The 19,630-nt window shown below is 43.8% G+C and overlaps 1 protein-coding gene across 1 annotated transcript in view; it reads right to left on the bottom strand.

Moving 5' to 3' along the window:
* Window positions 1-7,473: 7,473 nt before the first annotated feature.
* Window positions 7,474-19,630, bottom strand: part of LOC141272803 (protein 4.2-like) — a 42,746-nt gene continuing 30,589 nt past the window's right edge. The window contains exons 12-17 of the mRNA XM_073683872.1: window positions 17,108-17,241; window positions 16,757-16,917; window positions 13,126-13,398; window positions 10,435-10,589; window positions 10,219-10,352; window positions 7,474-8,834 (exon numbers count right to left, since the gene is read on the bottom strand). Of these exons, the coding sequence (XP_073539973.1) occupies window positions 8,666-8,834; window positions 10,219-10,352; window positions 10,435-10,589; window positions 13,126-13,398; window positions 16,757-16,917; window positions 17,108-17,241 (1,026 nt within the window). The 3' untranslated portion in view covers window positions 7,474-8,665. The remainder of the gene's footprint in view (window positions 8,835-10,218; window positions 10,353-10,434; window positions 10,590-13,125; window positions 13,399-16,756; window positions 16,918-17,107; window positions 17,242-19,630) is intronic.

Raw genomic sequence — 19,630 nt, 5'->3', positions numbered from 1 at the left:
CCTCGGCTCCCCTAGGTTACTCAGGGCAGCACGCTCTGCTCCTGCCCCGCCCCTCTACGCTGCTCTCTGTTCTGGCTCCGGCAGCATCACTCTGTCTGACTGCCTCATCACCGCAGCCCTGCTCCTGTCTCTACAGCTCTGGAGTTTCCGACGGGGGATACGGGACCGTGGACATTCCAGACCGGGTAGGCCCTGCTGTGGCACCTACACACACCCTTTCCTGTCCACAGGCTCCCTCCTCTGCAGTATTCCTGGTTAGGCACATATGCCCAAACCCAGGGAGCTTTCTGTACATCCCGCTCACACAGTCACATACTACGCCTGTGCTCTTTGCAGTACTAAGTGGCCCTAGGGTCTGACAACGGCTTTCTGCTCTACCTGCAAGCCTCCCACTATGCTGGCATCCCAAGATCCCCCTGCCGCCCAGGACGAAGTAACTCTCCCTCCTCCGGAGTGGGCTGTGTCCCAGTCTGTCTCTGAACTCACCAAGGTATCTCAATCCCTGGTGCAGGTCCTAGAACGCTTGCCCATGCTATCCACAGCCACCAGTGCTCCGAACGTTCCCACGGACGATTCGCAGGCACCCCTGGCCCCTCCTCCTAAGGGCAGACCGAGGGCACGTTCTCAGAAATGGACTCACACAAGTTCATCTTCCAGCTCTCCAGACTCCAAATTGCTCCCTGCATCTCACACCTCTTCCCCAGAGGTCGCTCCGGGATCAGACACGGCATCAGATTCTGACTCTGGATCCGACACGGACCAATATTCTAGAATCCAGGACATGGTTGACAGCCTTATATCGGCCATCAAACAGACTCTGCATGTTAAAGAGGACGAGAGCCCTCCTCAGGACTACTCCACTGGGGGCAAGAGCACTTCCCTTCCCTAGCCGAGACCTAATCGCCCCTTTCCTAGGAAATGTTCCCTTCAGTTCCGGTCCTTTCGTCGGTTCGCTCAACTGGGACCCTCCTCTCAACAGGACCATACCCCAGCACAGCAAGAGAGACGTAAACCTACCTTTAGGCCCACTCCCAACTGGCGCGCAAAGGGTCGCTCTTCCAAGCCCTCTGGATCCCTATCACAATCCAACAGATTTTCCTCAGCATGACGGGTCAGTCCCACCCGGGATTTCTCCCAGGGTGGGCGGCCGTCTACTTCTGTTCCGAGACCCTTGGGTCTTGGCTATAGAGGATGCCTGGGTCAAGGAGATTGTGACCTCCGGCTACAAGATCGAGTTCAACGCCATACCAGGAACACTATTTCTCAGGTCCCGCCCCCCGTACCCATCTCTGCTTCCCGGTTTCCTTCAGGCCATTGCCTCCCTTCTGCGCTCAGGAGTCATAGTTCCAGTCCCCCTTCAGGAAAGGTTTTCCGGTTTTTACTCCACTACGTCTGATCCTAGACCTCAAACAACTAAACCGACAGGTACGCGTACGGCACTTCAGAATGGAGTCCCTCAGGTCGGTAATCGTCTTGATGGAGGCCGGGGAATATCTATGTTCAGTGGACATTCAGGATGCTTATCTTCATATCCCAATCTGCGCACCACATCAGAAGTTACTTCGATTTGCCTTCCAGAACGCACATTACCAGTTCACTTCTCTCCCCTTCGGGCTTGCCTCTGCCCCGAAGGTTTTCACAAAGGTAATGGCGACGGTCATGGCCATTCTACGAGCCAGGGGAATGATTGTAATTATCCCCTACCTCGATGACCTATTGATCAAGGGTCCCACGTTCAGGGACTGTCTCCACAGTCTCCAGATCACCCTGAACACGCTCTCTCGGTTAGGCTGGCTGATCAACACAGACAAATGCTCCCTGGTCCCATCTCAACGCTTAACCTTTCTAGGGATGCAGTTCGACACGACCCATGCCCGGGTCCTTCTCCCGAGGGAAAAGATAAACACTCTGTCGGGGGATTCACCTTCTCTCCGACCCAAGTCCACGCCATCTTCGCCTGTGCATGAGTGTCTTGGGAAAATTGGTGGCAGCTATGGAAGCAGTGCCGTTTGCCCAGTTCCATACCCGGCCTCTTCAACTGGCCCTTCTGTCGGCATGGGACAAGAACCCGTCGTCTCTAGATCGACGCATCAGGTTACCTCTTCATGTGAAAAGGTCATTAATATGGTGGACTCGCCCTTCTTCCTTCAGACCTGGGAGGTCATTCCTACCGCTTCGCTGGCAGGTGGTCGCAACCGATGCCAGCCTCATCGGTTGGGGTGCAGTCTTCCTCCACCACACGGTGCAGGGCTGTTGGTGTCCCCACGAAGTCTCCCTACCGATCAATATATTGGAGATAAGGGCGATCTACCTGGCGTTGCGTCACTGGCAGGATATTCTTACAGGGTTTCCAGTCTGCGTACAATCGGACAACGCCACAGCTGTGGCATACATAAACCGTCAGGGAGGAACGCACAACAAGTCCGTCTTGAAAGAGGTGGCAAGAGTGCTAGTTTGGGCCGAGAACACTGTTCCGGCAATCTCAGCAGTCCACATTCCGGGGGTCGACAATTGGGCGGCTGACTTCCTCAGTCGGCAGGGCCTTGCCTCAGGAGAATAGTCTCTCCATCCCGAGGTGTTCCATCAGATTTGCTTACGATGGGGCACGCCGGACGTCGACCTCATGGCGTCTCGGTTAAACCACAAGGTTCCATCCTTTGTAGCCCGGTCCTGCGACCCCCTTCCGATCGCTCAAGACGCGCTAGTCATTTCATGGTCTCAGTTCCAGCTGCCCTATCTTTTTCCCCCTCTACCATTGATCCCTCGGGTCGTCAAAAAGGTCAAGACAGAAGGAGTACCGGTAATTGTAGTAGCCCCGGATTGGCCCAGACGCATCTGGTACGCAGATCTAGTAAACCTGCTTGTCGACTCCCCCTGGAGACTACCGGACCGTCCGGACCTCCTCTCTCAGGGGCCTATTCTTCATCAGAGTTCTCATTCTCTGAATTTAATGGCATGGCCGTTGAGGCTGCAGTGTTAAAGAAGGCGGGTTTTGCGGACAACGTCATCCAGACCCTAATTAGTGCCAGGAAACCCGCAACCTCGCGCATATACCACAGAACCTGGAGAGCCTTTTTTCGTCACTGCAAGAAGGATCAGCTAGCTCCCATGTCCTTTTCGCTACCGGTCATTTTGGCCTTTCTTCAGTCTGGCCTGGAAGTGGGTCTCTCTCTAAGCACTCTCAAAGGCCAAGTTTCGGCCTTGTCCATTCTATTCCAACGTAACTTGGCTTTCCGTCCTCAGGTCAAGATGTTTCTACAAGGGGTGGCTCACCTGGCGCCGCCTTATCGCCCCCCAATGAAACAATGGGACCTTAATATGGTCCTGAGCATCCTTCAAAAGCCCCTGTTTGAACCCATTCAGGACATCTCAGCTTCTCTTCTCTCCTGGAAGGTGGCTTTTCTGGTGGCTGTTACCTCTATTAGGAGGGTTGCAGAGCTCGCAGCCCTCTCTTGTCGGTCGCCTTTTCTGGTCTTCCATCAAGACAAGGTAGTGCTCAGGCCAGTGCCTTCTTTTTTGCCAAAAGTAGTCTCCTCTTTCCACATCAATGAGAACATTGTGTTGCCTTCCTTCTGCCCGGCCCCAGTGCACCCACGGGAGAAATCCCTGCACAAACTGGATCTGGTCAGAACTTTACGTGTGTACCTTTCTAGAACGGCTTCCCTTCGTCGTTCGGACGCCCTGTTTGTCATCCCTGAGGGGCGTCGAAAGGGGCTTCCAAGTCAACCATCGCCCGTTGGATACGTTGGACCATTTTGGAGGCATATCGCGTCTCGGACAAATCTCCCCCTCCGGGGGTAAGGGCTCACTCCACCCGGGCGGAGGGGGCCTCTTGGGCTGTTCGCCATCAGGCTTCAGCTTCTCAGATCTGTAAGGCCGCAACATGGTCTTCACTACACACCTTTTCAAGGTTTTACAAGGTCCACACTTATTCCTCGGCTGATGCCAGTCTTGGACTGGAAGGTTCTGCAGGCAGCGGTTGCCCGCAGTCAGATCTAGTCTGTGGCTATCTTTTGTTCTCCCACCCTAGGGACTGCTTTTGGACGTCCCATGGTCCTGTGTCCCCCAATGAAGCGATAAAGAAAGAGGGATTTTTGGTACTCACCGTAAAATCTCTTTCTTGGAGCCTTCATTGGGGGACACAGCACCCTCCCTGATTTTTGGGCATAGGTACAGTTGGCCCTGTTGGGCATCTAATTTAGTTTTCATGGTTGTGCCCCGTTGGGCATTGCATAGTTAATTGTTTTATGTTCCTCCTACTGCTTTAGCCACTAACTGGTGAGCTTGGTGCCTGTAGGCGGGTGTATACTGCAGAGGAGGAGCTATTTCTTTTTTTGCCTAGTGTCAACCTCCTAGCGACAACAGCATGCACCCATGGTCCTGTGTCCCCCAATGAAGGCTCCAAGAAAGAGATTTTACAGTGAGTAGCAAAAATCCCTCTTTTGTCAATGAAGTAGTTTGGCTGTATAGCACCTAGACCAGCAATACAAATGATTCCTGATTTGTAGTAACCTGATGGGCCAGCACTGAGAAATTAGTTATTGATGCTGCATTTAAACTAGCCTTGAAGTCCTTTGGGGCACGTCCATGCACTCAGACTGTATGGACACTCCCCCCCAATGCACTTCCAGGCTAATTTGCATATTTTGTCAAACCTTGATTTCTTAGTACCAATACATCAGATTTCTACAAAACCAGTATAATTTTATTGTTCTAGAACTTAAACCGCCATACAACAATTTTACTAATATAACTAGTGATAATATGTTACCTTTTAAGTGGGGACAAAAATTTTGCTTGTCTGAGAAGAGTTTGTAGCTTGCTTCTGTCAGACAGCTTAGCCAAAATCAGTGTCTTTGGTTTGGTCTTGTTTCAAGACTTTTCAACTTTTTCACTGCCAGGACCATTTCACACATCTGACCAAACTCTCCAAACATCATCGTTCAAAAAAAAATGGTGGCTTGTACAAGAAGGTGGTAATTTTCTTGATGAAAGTTACTGCTTTCAATTCCTATGTCAGTTACAAAAAAAATCCAAGGCATCACATTTTTGGAATTAGGCCATGGCCCCACTATCAGTATTTGGTCAGTATTCGGTCAGTATTTGGTCTCAGGAGTGGGAGCCAAAACCAGGTGAGGAACAATCAGAGAAAAGGTATAATAGAAACAAGTCACCAATTCTGTATTTATCACCCACTCCTGGTTTTGTCTCCCACTCCTGAGAAAAAATACTGACCGAATACTAACCAAATACTGATAGTGGGGCCGTGGCCTTACAAAAAGAAATTGAAGAACATGTTTTTTTTGTTTTTTTTTAAGGAGAAGCAGGAACTTGAGTTAGTCTCTTGATATCTTCTAATACTGTCACTTTTTGCATCTTATCCTTTCCATGCCAACACACCTGGGTTTGCTTAAAACATATCTGAAGAAAAGCTACACATTTTCTCTCTTTGCCTCTTTTGCTCTTCAAAACCAGGACTGTGTTACCACCTGTCCTTTGACGCTTTTATAGTGACTAATTACTGAAGTAACAAGCATATTTAGGGAGGGCGAAAAGTCAGGGGTTTCAGTTAGAGAATAAATTTATAACTATTCTTATAATTTTCATTATGGTTTACAATTTAGAGCAGGGGTGTCAAACTCTGCTGGGTATATGGGCTGCACAATGAAAAAAACTTAATTTGGGGGGCTGCATTCTTTGCAGGACAAAGTGACATTTTTAGTGATACCATTTTTTTTTTCTATACTCCTTTTGAACATTTTTGCGGTTTTAATTTTTTATAGCTTGGGTCGTTACAGATGTGGCGATAACAAGTGTGCACTTTTCACCTGTCCTCCGTTCCCTCGGCGTCCTTTCTGGACCTGTGTCCCGCAGGCACCATAGCCCCCTTGACGATCGCGGTCCAGGAGCCGCCGACATCAGCGCTGTAGTGCAGTGTATGGCCGCGCAGAGACTGGCTCTCTGCACAGTAATACCAATGCCAGCCTCCGGCCTATCAGAGGCTAGCAGCTGACATCTGCATCCCAGCGCAGAGGCATATGATGTCACTGACATGTGCAGATGTCAGCTGCTAGCCTCTGATAGGCCGGCGGCTGGCATTGGTATTGCTGTGCAGAGAGCCGGTCTCTGAGCGGCAATACACTGAACTAAAGCGCAGCTGTCGGCGGCTCCTGGACCGGGCCGCGATTGGGGTCTATGGTGCCTGCAGCCCCCATGAAGCAGCCTGAAGGGCCGCATGCGGACCGCGTGTTTGGGACCCCTGATTTAGAGCAAAGGGGTTCCTAATATTAAAAGGACTTTCTCAGAAGATTTATATTTCCCTATAAACCTTCAGGGCCCAATTCATTAAGACTGTCATTGTTTACTCCACTCTTGATGAGATGTGCTGAAGTCACACTTCCTGCTGGAGTAAGATTTGTGGCATAGTGAATGCCACTACTTGTGATGAAAGTGTATATATATATTTTTTTTATTCTCATTGTACCCCTAGGTCAAGAATGGTCCTGAGGCCACATTCTTTTACTACTTCGATAAAATTACAATAACATTTTCCACACACATATGCATGGTCACCTCGCTTCCTCTGCTCTCTTCTGTAGGAAGGGAAGGATACAAAGTATAAAGAGGACCACGTAGATGCCATCCAGTGCATTAAGTACTACTCCTCTTCTTTTGTATATGTGAGCAGCCACTTAATACAGATACACAGAATGGCATTGCAGTTGTGCACTCGTGCCCAAAATGAGGACCTAGAGGTGTACAAAATGACATTGTAGCCACGAAAGAGTAACAGGAAGGCCACTGCCCCACTATCAGTATTCGGTCAGTATTTTTTCTCAGGAGTGGAAGCCAAAACCAGGTGAGGAACAATCAGAGAAAAGGTATAATAGAAACAACTGCACCAATTCTGCATTTATCACCCACTCCTGGTTTTGGCTTTCACTCCTGAGAAAAAATACTGAGAGTGGGGCCGTGGCCTAAGGATGAAAATAGACACAAATTAAGTCCAATCATCCTACAGTGTGAGGTTGGTTCAATTCAGGATGTAAATAGATAAATTGATCAACATGATCTCATTGTTCTATCACCAATGGTTTGTGCAGAAAAAAAAATCAAGAGGGCCAAGTATGTCCATATACACTGTGTTCCAAATTATTATGCAAATAATATTTTCTCCGATTTTCCCAAATTACCTATATGAATTGCAGTCATTGTAATTTTCCAGTCAAATAACTATTAGAGTACAATTGAAAGGTTTTTGTACAAACTGCCTATGATAACAGTATATTTTTAAAAAAATAAAAAGCTGAAACTGCACTCAAAATGCATGTTCCAAATTATTATGCACAGCAGAGTTTTAACCTTTTCATTTTAATAAAGAACAAAAAAATGGTCATTTTTGAAATTATAAGCATTAGCAGGTTATTACAAACTGAAATCAAACAGTTTTCAACTCAAAACTTTATTCTAGGTGATGTTACATTTGCACATAGGACCCCTTGTTCGAAAGGAGCTTCGGAACTCTCTCGTCCATTGAATTTGTCAGGTTTTGGATGGTTTCTGCTTCAATTGTTTTGCATGAGGACAGAATACCCTCCCAGAGCTGTTGCTTAGATGTGAACTGCCTCCCGCCATCATAGACACTCCTTTTGATGATGCTCCAGAGGTTCTCAATGGGGTTGAGGTCAGGGGAGCATGGGGGCCACACCATAAGTTTGTCCCCTTTTATGCCCACAGCAGCCAGAGATGCAGATGTGTTATGTGCAGCATGAGACGGGGCATTATCATGCATGAAATGATCTCGATGGTCCAGATGGATGGAGTGGAAGATGGCTGGTTGATGGACACCCCATGCAAACACGGCTACGGCGCCAACAAGGAGGAGGTGGAGTAATGTTTTGGGCTGGAATCATGGGGAGAGAGATTGTCGGCCCTTTTAGGATCCCTGAAGGGGTAAAGATGAACTCCATAATGTATGTTGAGTTTCTCAAACAGCACTTCTTTCCATGGTTCAAGAAGAAGAACCGTGCATTCCGCAGCAAGATCATTTTCATGCATGATAGGGTGGCACATGTTAAGGAGCTGAAACGCCTAAACCCTTCATCCAATTTTAATGTGGAAGCATGAAGTGGTTAAGACGTTCAGAAAGACTGGACATATTCACAGCAAGTCGTCTTTACGTTGTCATGTATATGTTTGTTCATTTTTGGATTTTTTTTAGCACTTTATCAGGCGGGGTCCAGGCGGAATCAGCCTGGAAGAGACATGTTTAAATACCTCAAGGCTAGGTTCAGATGATTTAGGTGGCCGCATTTGGACACAACGACACCTATTGAGATTGTCACACAATTTTGTTTCAAACCACGCAGTTAGTGGTTGGCGCTTTGTCCACGCCGTCACTGCACTCTCTGGCCATACCCTAAAACCACTTTTTTTTTTATGAGATTTTGGAAAATGAATAAATACTGTGCAGTTTTACTGAGATGTCTAGACATAAAATGAAATGCCATAAACTATTAGTTTACCATTGAATATCTAAATATCGCAAGGTCATGTGCATCAGTGCCATGGATGTACAGTAGGAGATACATACAGCAGCTCAGGTCCAGGGATATATTGTAAAAGCTCATATAACATATTCACTGTACTTGTGTCCTTTTCGTCCTCACTTGAAGGACAGAATATCCGCTGGGAGAATATCTATACCATGGCTGCTTCTCACTTCACGGAACTGTCTGCACTCGAATTTGACATGTAGTTTTCGGGCACCACTTTGGCTTGGCGAAAAAGGGATGATGTAGCGACCAGTGGTATTTGGATCAATAGTTTCACATCTAAATAAGAACAGGCAAAAAAAATGTGAGAAATGTTAAGAGGTTATTGTCAGACAAAGCAAGCTGATAGAAAATAGAACATAAGCGGAAAGGTATCGCCTGATGGAGGCGCCATATGGTGGCACACAATGCAGTATAGGTCTGTTGCATGGAATTGTGCATAACACTTTTGTGCAGTAACTGAATAACGACTACTTTTATTCATGGTTAATTAATCCACCGTAAATCAAATCCAGGTTCATCGAGAGGGATTTTTGGAACTCATGTTATTTGTTTTATATTAAGATATAATAGAATTGAGTAAAAAAGATTTGTAGGGTCTAGTTTGCTCTGGTTTAGATGCCATGGCGGACAAGCTAGCGCCTGGACCAGGGCTGCACTAATCTCACAGTGGGGTCGTCTCATTAAGGTGCTTATACCAGAAATCTGGTGTAAAACCTTGAGTGATTATATTTTTGCACAACCTGGCAGTTGCAGAAAAATATTGTGATTGTTGGCATTTATATGCCAGTCCCGGCCAGCTATGCTAATATGGGTGTAACATGGGCAGGACATGGGTGGAACGCGGGCATACGCGGAGTATCAGAAGCGCCTGATTCATTAGGTGGTGCATGCCACTTAATGAATCAGGTTATAGTCCCCTACAAGCGCTTCGTGCAATAATCCAGTCTTAATGAATCGCCACCACTGCATTTTTCAAACATAGGCATGATTCTTCATCGCCTTTGAACCCGTTTTTTGTCTAGTTTTGTGTCTTTTCTTTTGCTTGCCACCAATTCATTCTATTTCTGGCTTTTTCGAAGTGTATTTTATATGTACTCGCCTGTTTTGTTTTTCCGCTTTGTGGGCAAAAAGTTTAGCAATTCCAGATGTTTTCGCCCGATTCCTCAATCACGACTTTTTAAAAAGTTGCAAAATTTGGCATGACTTCACTCCTGTCCCCCCTGATGTGTTTTCGAGTACATCAGAATTTTAACGCAAAAGCAGTTCAAGACCGGAAAAAAATAATTTTTTTACTTTACTCCAAATTCATGAATTACACGCGCCATTTTGATTAATTTAGTACCAAAAACAGCAACTATATCACGAGACTAAAAAGGAAAGTGACTTAAAAAGACTACAAATGATGAGTTGGGGCCTTTAAATTCATCAAAAGTGAAACCCTGATGAGTCAAGTTGCCCCATTCACTCTAATGGCTGATGAGCTCCAAACGAAAAATGGAAGCCTTTGAATTGGACAAAACAAGTCACTAAGCTTCAGCTTTGCAAGAAAATCGGCTTTAATATTAGAACTAGGCTGACATGAGTTTTTTAAGTTTTACAAGTTAAAATCATTTATGGTATTTTCCATGTGATCCCTCAGAAAATGGCCAGACCCACTTACCTGTATACTCTTTCCTTGTGTATAAGGCCTTCTCCAGATACTGTTATAAAACAGTCCTCTAGATTCTCCTCCAGTGGGTTTGTGATACTGACGGTGACTGTGATGAGACAGTACTGTATCGCCTCCTCTGCCATCTGAAAATATGTGGAGGATTTAATATCTGAGATTTCTACATTCTGAAGTGTTATATTGGTATTCACAACATCCATTTCATACCTGGACTACAACCTTTGGTTTGCTTATTATCAATGTCTTGCTTACAAAACATGTGCTGATCTCGTCCTTAAGAAGGCCAATGAGTCTGACCACATGGGTTTTTGATGGAGAGACTGCGTACTCCAGAGGATGAATCTGAGCGGTCACTGTGTTATCTGATGGCAGACAATTGTAGTTGTAGATCGAAAGTTAAGGCATAGAAAAATAGCAAATGATTTTGTTTATAGTGAAAAACAGTAAATTATGTAATTTGGTAGGCTTGGGAGCCGGCCATCTGCATAAGAGCTACTTTATTATAACTAGTGATCATAAGTATTATTTACTTATACCGATATAGCAATAATAAGGCTTGGACTACATGGTGACTTTCAGACAAGCCGCCTGACCAAAAATATCCGTGCTACTTGTCTGTGTCTTACTATTTCATGCAAGTCACACTCGGCATTGCAGTTTATGACGGCAAAGTCATGTGCAGAATAATGGGCCTCACATAGTCCTCCATACAAAATAATAGCCCCATACAGTCCTCCATACAGAATAATGGGCATCACATAGTCCTCCATACAGAATAATGGGCCCAACACAGTACTCCATACAGAATAATGGGCCCCACATAGTCCTCCATACAGAATAATGGTCCCCACATAGGGGTGGTGATTCTGGTGTTGAGGGCCAAATAAAACCACCCTGTAGGCCGGATTTGGCCCATGGGCTAGAGTTTGACGTGTGATGTAGCCCTAACCTAACTTTATAATAATACCTAGGAGGGTCAGACCTACCCATAAGAAGGCCACAGGAAACCCCAGTGGAGCCTGATAATAATAGTATCTGAAGCCGATATATGTTCCAGAAATGCTTAGACATGGCAGATCTTAAATGTTTTCCGCAGCAACTTTCCACTTTTAGGCTAAGTTCACACCGGGGTATAAAAAAAATCGTCAAAAGTTTCATCCAAAAAAGTTGGCCAATTTTTTTCTCATTTCTAATCCATATGTAATTTGTTTTTATACAGCAGCATTTTTTGAAAAGACTAAATACAGTTTCCAATGTTAAAGAATTGCAATGTATCCGTGTATCTCTACTGTGGTTCGGTATGGAATCTGATTTATTTTTTTTTTGCGCACCCATAGACTTGAATGAGTCTCACACGACACATGGAAGAAACTGGTGCATGCTGTCACTTTTTTCACTGACGACACTTGGACCAAAAATATTAGTTTAAACTTGGCCTTATAGACGGGTTGTTATTTTCTTCTATCAACTCTGATGGCCTTAAACCCTATTTGATGTCAATCTGTCACTAGATCATGAATAAAATGCAAGGTTGCCTGAAAAGCACCACAAGGATACATAGTGTTAGCTTCCTATTAATTTGAATGGGAAATGCTCAAAAATTCTCATGTGTGTTTCCATTGAATTTAATTGAAAGCTTTAAGCGGTTTTAATGTGGATCTTGGACCATAAACCATTCCAAAATCAATTTTTCCAAAATTTCCAAAATCCTAAATTTTCAGCACTTGAGAAGTAGCGTGTGCACTTATACACTGCTCAAAAAATAAAGGGAACACTTAAACAACAAAATATAACTCCAAGTAAATCAAACTTCTGTGAAGTCAAACTGTCCACTTAGGAAGCAGCACTGATTGACAATCAATTTCACATGCTGTTGTGCAAATGGAATAGACAATAGATGGAAATTATTGGCAATAATCAAGACACACTCAATAAAGGAGTGGTTCTGCAGGTGGGGACCACAGACCACATCTCAGTACCAATGCTTTCTGGCTGATGTTTTGGTCACTTTTGAATGTTGGTTGTGCTTTCACACTCGTGGTAGCATGAGACGGACTCTACTACCCACAGAAGTTGCTCAGGTAGTGCAGCTCATCCAGGATGGCACATCAATGCGAGCTGTGGCAAGAAGGTTTGTTGTGTCTGTCAGCGTAGTGGCCAGAGGCTGGAGGCGCTACCAGGAGACAGGCTAGTACACCAGGAGACGTGGAGGGGGCCGTAGGAGGGCAACAACCCAGCAGCAGGACCTGGGTTCCTCCTAATGCAGGACAATGCCAGACCTTATGTGGCTGGAGTGTGTCAGCAGTTCCTGCAAGGTGAAGGCATTGAAGCTATGGATTGGCCCTCCCGTTCCCCAGACCTGAATCCGATTGAGCACATCTGGAACATCATGTCTCGCTCCATCCACCAACGTCACGTTGCACCACAGACTGTCCAGGAGTTGGCGGATGCTTTAGTCCAGGTCTGGGAAGAGATCCCACAGGAGACCATCCGCAACCTCATCAGGAGCATGCCCAGGCGTTGTAAGGAGGTCATACAGGCACGTGGAGGCCACACACAATACTGAGCCTCATTTTGACTTGTTTTAAGGACATTACATCAAAGTTGGATCAGCCTGTAGTGTGTTTTTCCACTTTAATTTTGGGGGTGACTCCAAACCCAGGCCTCCATTGGTTAATAAATTTGATTTCCATTGATGATTTTTGTGTGATTTTGTTGTCAGCACATTCAACTTTGTACAGAACAAAGTATTCAATGAGAATATTTCATTCATTCTGATCTAGGATGTGTTAGTTGAGTGTTCCCTTTATTTTTTTGAGCAGTGTATGTTTGACAATACCATGCACGTTTCACAAGGTCTTACCACAAATACATTTCTACGTCCTGTTGAGTAGTTACCTTCTTTTGCCTGTAGAGACAATTCAGACTGTTCTTTCCAGAAGTATGGGCAGCCAATCCCATTGTCATTTACATACTGAGCGTAGAGAAACATACACACTTTCTTCTTTAACTGGCTTTGGTTTGACACTCTCATTGTAATAGTTATGTCTTGCCCAAAAAAGACTGTATCCCATGTTTGGATGCTGAGAGATAGAAGAGTATCATCATAAGCTTGATGCCTTGAGTTGTCTTCTGCACATTTATGGAATTCCTCCCAGTGGTGACTGGACCCTGCCAACACAGACAGCTCTTTACTATTAGTCTGTTAATAGAGGTGTAGTTCTGTATTTAATGGTGGACATATACTATGTACAGCAAAGAATAAGCTTTAATCACAGTCTGATCTGAACCAGTTACATTTCCAATGTCCTCTACGTTACCCTACTGTTATCCACTGCTCCATGGCTGTGTAGTTACATCTCACTATTCACCCATCAAACACCATCATGTTGTCTTCTTTACAATTCTTTCTTTCAATTAATTTTTATTTGGTTTTCTTAAAATAAAACATTTGTAACTTTTTCTAACAAACAGAAAATCAATTATACAATACCAGTCTCGATAGCTTTACCATACGGGGGGTTATGAACTAGATCAGTCCTCCAGTTGTAATGGACCTAAGACAGCCCACTTATACTAAATTAGAAGCTTCCTCTCCAACCTTCAGAGGTTTGCAAGCTTAAACTATGGGATACAGTAGAAATTGTTTAAAGTTTCAGGACAATCCATCCTACATTCTGTACCAAAATTTACCTGTTAACTTCTATAAAAATCCAAAATAAACTTTCCATTGGAGCACAGGAGTGCATTAGTAATGGCTCGGATGACTTCTGGGAATTTCATATTCATTGCACATGGACAGAAATTGGAAAATACCAATTTTCAGAGTTGTTCTACTCAACCTGTACATTGATTTAGTTGGTATTATTAAAGAAATAATTTTTTAGAATAATTCTGCAGATCTCTTAAGTAACGTATCTAATATGTGCCACTTAGCTGACTTCTGATACAACCATTAATGCCCAAGTCATTGATTTTTTAAGAGGATTGTCTCAGTATTGGTGAAATATTGCTAGGAAATCCCGTCAAAGTACAATCAATGCGGGTCTGACTGCTATGTCTACTCTGAAACATCGCCTTTAAATATAATCTGTTAAAATTAAGAATTTAAAGGGGTTTTCCGACGAACAATGGTCTGATCATACCACAGCTCCTGGGCAGGGGAGGAAGCGAAAGAGTAAACAGACATTAGAGCATGGGATCACAGCTGATTCTTTCTTTGAAGTAAAACATTGTTTAAAAACAGGCAGAGAAATGTTTTACTTCACAAAATGAATCAACTGTGATCCCATGCTCTAATGTCTGTATACTCTTTCGCTTCCTCCCCAGCCCAGGAGATGTGGTATGTGCCTTACACGATCAGACACAGCCATTGATTAAAATGAACTTTTGTTCATGAAAAAACCCCTTTAATATTCTGATGCATTGTGGCACATTATGCATTTGACTCTTGTTTCCTTCCCCCACCCCCAGTGTGCTACTGGCATCTTCCCTTGAGGGTTGTGAACGTCACGCCACGTTCACACGTTCAGTATTTGGTGAGTTTTTTTACCTCAGTATGTGTAAGCCAAAACCAGGAGTGGGAGATTGTTCCTCTCTGGGTTTTGGCTTACAGATACTGAGGTAAAAATCTCACCATATACTGAATGTGTGAATGTGGCCTTAGCCATACTCTTTTCTACACTGACGAAGGGCAAGCACCCTGACACAGCTGTCTGTGGATTTGTTTCTAGCTTGGCATTTAGCCCTTGTCCTGTTGCAAGGCTTGTTAAAGGGTCGTACATTGCCTTATAGAATAGCTGCCCATCCTAGGCCTAGGCGGTAGTTGCGAGATAGTTTCTTTAGCTCTGCAAAAGAGCTCATTCACATACTTTTCTTCCATGGAGCGCTATCAATAGGTCTCTATTCCGAGCTGGTTTCTTTAGGAAGAGCTGGACCTTTCTGAAGTTACCTGCATTTTTCTTTCTATGCGGGTGAATACATTAATAAGGGCATTTTGAGGCAAAAGTGACACACTGATGGATGAAAAATGAAGGGCGGGATTTAATAAGTCTTAAAAGGGTTTCACCAACTGGTCAAAGGGAATCTGTCAACAGGGTTTTGCTATGTGATCTGAAGACTGCAGGAGACAGAGACTGAGACACAGGATTCAGGGATGTGTCTCTTGTCAAAGTGCGTGCTGTAGTTTACTAATAGTGAAGGATTTATCACTAAGAGATTAACATTGCCAGACTAGTCCTGCAACTAAGCAGCTCACTGTCTATAGACATTGTATATGGAGATCCTGGTACATTCTAAATGTAAAAGCTCTGATTGTGTCTGAACGGATGCACCCAGTAAACTAAGTGATACATCGTTGGATGCAGCTTCTCTTTACCTACATCACGCTGTTCTCAGATGAAGTAGCAAAAACCTGCTGACAGATTCCCTTCAAGCTTTGTTAAGTCAAAGTGGGCATTATCAAAAAACAACTCATACATGAAGAAGACGTACAGGAGCCCACTGAAAACTATTTAATAACACCCACTTAGAGTTAAAATTGTTAACTCACAAGGTGCCAAAAACTTTGATTGCTAATATCTCTGCAACAGAGAAGCAAAATAAAAAAAAAAGAACTTTTTATACTACCCTGCAACTCTACAGCCACTATTACATTGCGTGTCCAGTTTAACATGAAATATTTGTTGGAAGGCCCTACATGATGACATGTGCACATGCCCATACTCTGCTGCTTGGTGTAGTATTGATAAAATCACAGTTTTATCAGCAGGAGATTATCACTAGAGGATGAGTAAACCTGCTGCCAGGTAGTCCTCCATATGCATGAGCTCTGTTTAACCTGGTTCCACCACTGATTGGCAGCTTTTTGTGTACACTGTGCATAAGCAGAAAGCTGCCAATCAGTGGTGTGGCCGGGGTTATACAGAGCTCAGCATTCAGAGAGCTGGTAGATCTGCAGCAGAGAAAACTGTGATTTTATTCAAATTGCAGCAAGCAGCCCAGGAAGTGATACATTTATTTATACAGATTCCGCTGCGTGTTTAAAGACATTTGACTTTTTGGCCTACAATTGGGCTTTTTCAGTACTTCTGGAATTCAGCAATGTGTATACACAGATAAGGACACAAGTGACCAGAGAGAGTGGTTATGCTTTATGCAGACCGTAGTAAACTTTTGCAGGAGCATAGCACTACTGTGCTTCAGGATGGCGGTCCACTTGCAGCCAATTGTAGGCCGTAACGCCAAATGTCTTTAAACACGCAAAGGAATCTGTATAACTAAATATTTCACTTTCTGCATTGACTTGGAGTGCCGAGTCTATTTTATTTTTAGCTGGAGTGGAATCGTATTTGAGCAACCACTCAGGGAGTGCCGCATAGCCTACTCTGACAGTAAGTGACACATCACTAGAATCAGGGTCTTGCTCCTAGATCATGCTGCTCTCAGATGGGGTAGCAAACACCTGGCGACAGATTCCCTTTAAATTCGTTTTGTTATATATTTCTTTGTAGAAAACTCTGTTACTCACATTCTTGAATATCACTGGATAAAACTTCCAGGCCTTGGAATCCATTGATGACACCAAGTTTGTCACTCTGAAGCTGCACATAAAGCCTCCGCTCACCGACTTGGGTAGGAATGAAGGTTAGTGGGTAGATAATGGTGTCTCCTGGTAACACCTCTTTGCATCTGTAAAATAGTTGAGGCTCATATACGTAGCTAACGTGTTTGTCTATTATAATGTCTGTAAAGCGCTGTGGAATTAATGGCACTATATAAGTGAGTAAAATCAATAAATAAAATCAATATAGGATATGTAAAATAATACACTGCTTGGGACTGTTTTGGAAAGTCTGGAGATCTAATTCTTTTTAATTACCTGTAAGTCTTCTCACCGTGCAGCAGTCCTTTACCTAATGTTCCTATTACACATTCATTCAGCGTCTCATTCAAAGGGTTGAATAAAGCCACCATTGCTGTAATTGGCTGAAACTGCACCGCTACTTTTGGCATCTGTTATGGAATAGCAAAGACTTAGGAAAAAATCATTTTTTAATGGGTTTTCCTGATAATGTTAACGTTATGCATACTTACTAGGGGAACCCACTCCTTCCTCCATCACTGCCGCTAAAGCAGAAGTGATATCATCCCGACTACTAGTCAACTGACCCTGCAGTCAATCAGTAGCCACAATGCTCAGGTCACTGGCTGTTGTGACCATTCAAGTGGCAGTGTTGGAGTGGGGGGTGGATTCTAGTGGTGAGAAGGATTTCTTTTTTCCCTTTCCCCATTGTAGCTTTCCTTTGTTTACCTTAATAATGTTATTAAAAATCCTTTAAACCACACTTAAACTATGCTTGTAGGGAAATGTCTGTATATATTGATATGTAACCATATAGTTTAAAGGGTTTGTATAGTTTAAAATCACTGTTTTACCCTTTACAGAATACTGAATAAATCGAGGAAGAGTAAATTGAGGAGGGGTAACAAAGTGGCAAGATAAAAATCTAGCCATGAGACATTTGGAGGTCCCGTGGAGTCCATATATCAAAGGCCGGCCCATTGACTTTATGAGAGCTGTGTAATGCTTCATTTCCCCATGGTGGTGCTGCAGGGTAATAATTCACAAATTTCAGCTGAATGAAAGGGGTATTGGCAGTAGGACACCCTGTCAACAATCCAATTTTTTATGTTTACCCCCTGCTTGTTCAGGAGCTGCTGCAGACTTGTAAATGCTTTCCTGAAATAAGGGGATTGTCTCATTAAAGAAGCACTTCCATCAAAGATTTTATCCTCTTAATATATTGCAGTCATCATATTATACAGCACTGTGTACTTACAATTGCTCATTTTGCCTTTCTATCCAATAAATTCTTCTCTTTTCTCTATGTAGAAACAGAACGTCTCTTGTCCTTGCATTTATCATTCCTCTCTTCAACTCGTGACTAGAGATGAGCGGTGTTCTACTCGAACTGTTCGCCAATCTCAAATTCGAGCTGTTTTGGGCGGTGTTCGAGCCGTTCGGCGAACACGAACAATTTGAGAAAAATTCGGCTGTTCGAGGTTATGTTCGATAACTGTTCGTGCACCAAAATCATAACTGGATTTTTTCTCAGTAATGATGAAAATTAATGTTAATACGCAGTTTGAGTGTACAGCGGGGCGGGGGGAGGGGCAGGGGATGGATCTCTGCAGGAACAATGAAGATCTCCATTTTTTTTTCTCTTTCCCGCATTTGCAGTGGGGAGGTGCAATCTGTCAGCCTATCAGCAGCGCACACACGGAGCGAAGTGCTTTTTTTCACACAAGCAAGGGCATGTGTGATTGGCAGTGTATGTCACATGTCCTTGCCCTATAAGACCAAGCCATTTTCCCCGTCGCCACCATTTTCTCACTGCTGCAGCTGCGTGTTAGACGGCACCGCTGTTGCTGTGTGCGCTATACCTTGTTAATTTCAAGCCAATTTTCGCACAAATATACAGATAGCTTGGGAGTAGGGAATAGTTGTGATTGCAGTCCTTTTAAGGACTAGGTTACAGCATTTCCTACGACTTTTATCAGGCAGGTCTGTGCTCTTAAATAGATAGATTGTGGGAGTAAAGACTAATTGTAATTGGAGTCCTTTTCAGGACTAGGTTACATCAGTTCCTATCAGTTTTTGCCAGGCAGGTCTGTGCCAGTGCTGTGCAAGTTTTTTTCACAGCATTTGGCTGAATCTAGCAAAGCTAATCCTTTTTGGCCTATTGCAGAGTGTGTTAGTCAGTGGAGTAGCCTATCTGTGTTGCAAGATATACCACCTGTGTATAGAATACCAATTTTTTTACTGCACCTAGTGAAGTAAAATCTTTTGGGCATAGCATCATTCTATTAGTCCATCTATACTGACCTCCATCAGGTTGCAAACTGAATATAATTTTTTTCTGCATCTAGCTCTGAAAAAATATTTGGGCTTCTAGCAGTGTGTGGGACTTGGTCTATTAGTCCATCTATACTGACCTCCATCAGGTTGCAAATTAAAAATAATTTTTTTCTTCATTTAGCTCTGAAAAAATATTTGGGCTTCTAGCAGTGTGTGGGACTTGTTCTATTAGTCCTTCTATACTGACCTCCAGCAGGTTGCAAATTGAATATAATTTTTTTCTGCATCTAGCTCTGAAAAAATATTTGGGCTTCTAGCGGTGTGTGGGACTGGGTCTATTAGTCCATCTATACTGACCTCCATCAGGTTGCAAATTAAAAATAATTTTTTTCTGCATCTAGCTCTGAAAAAATATTTGGGCTTCTAGCAGTGTGTGGGACTTGGTCTATTAGTCCATCTATACTGACCTCCATCAGGTTGCAAATTAAAAATAATTTTTTTCTTCATTTATCTCTGAAAAAATATTTGGGCTTCTAGCAGCGT

Source organism: Phyllobates terribilis, unplaced genomic scaffold (genome assembly GCF_046119375.1).
Source record: "Phyllobates terribilis strain yellow unplaced genomic scaffold, ASM4611937v1 Scaffold_5__5_contigs__length_657084704, whole genome shotgun sequence".
NCBI lineage: Eukaryota > Metazoa > Chordata > Amphibia > Anura > Dendrobatidae > Phyllobates > Phyllobates terribilis.
The sequence above is the reverse complement of the archived record's forward strand: the minus strand, read 5'-3'. Positions and strand labels throughout refer to the sequence as shown.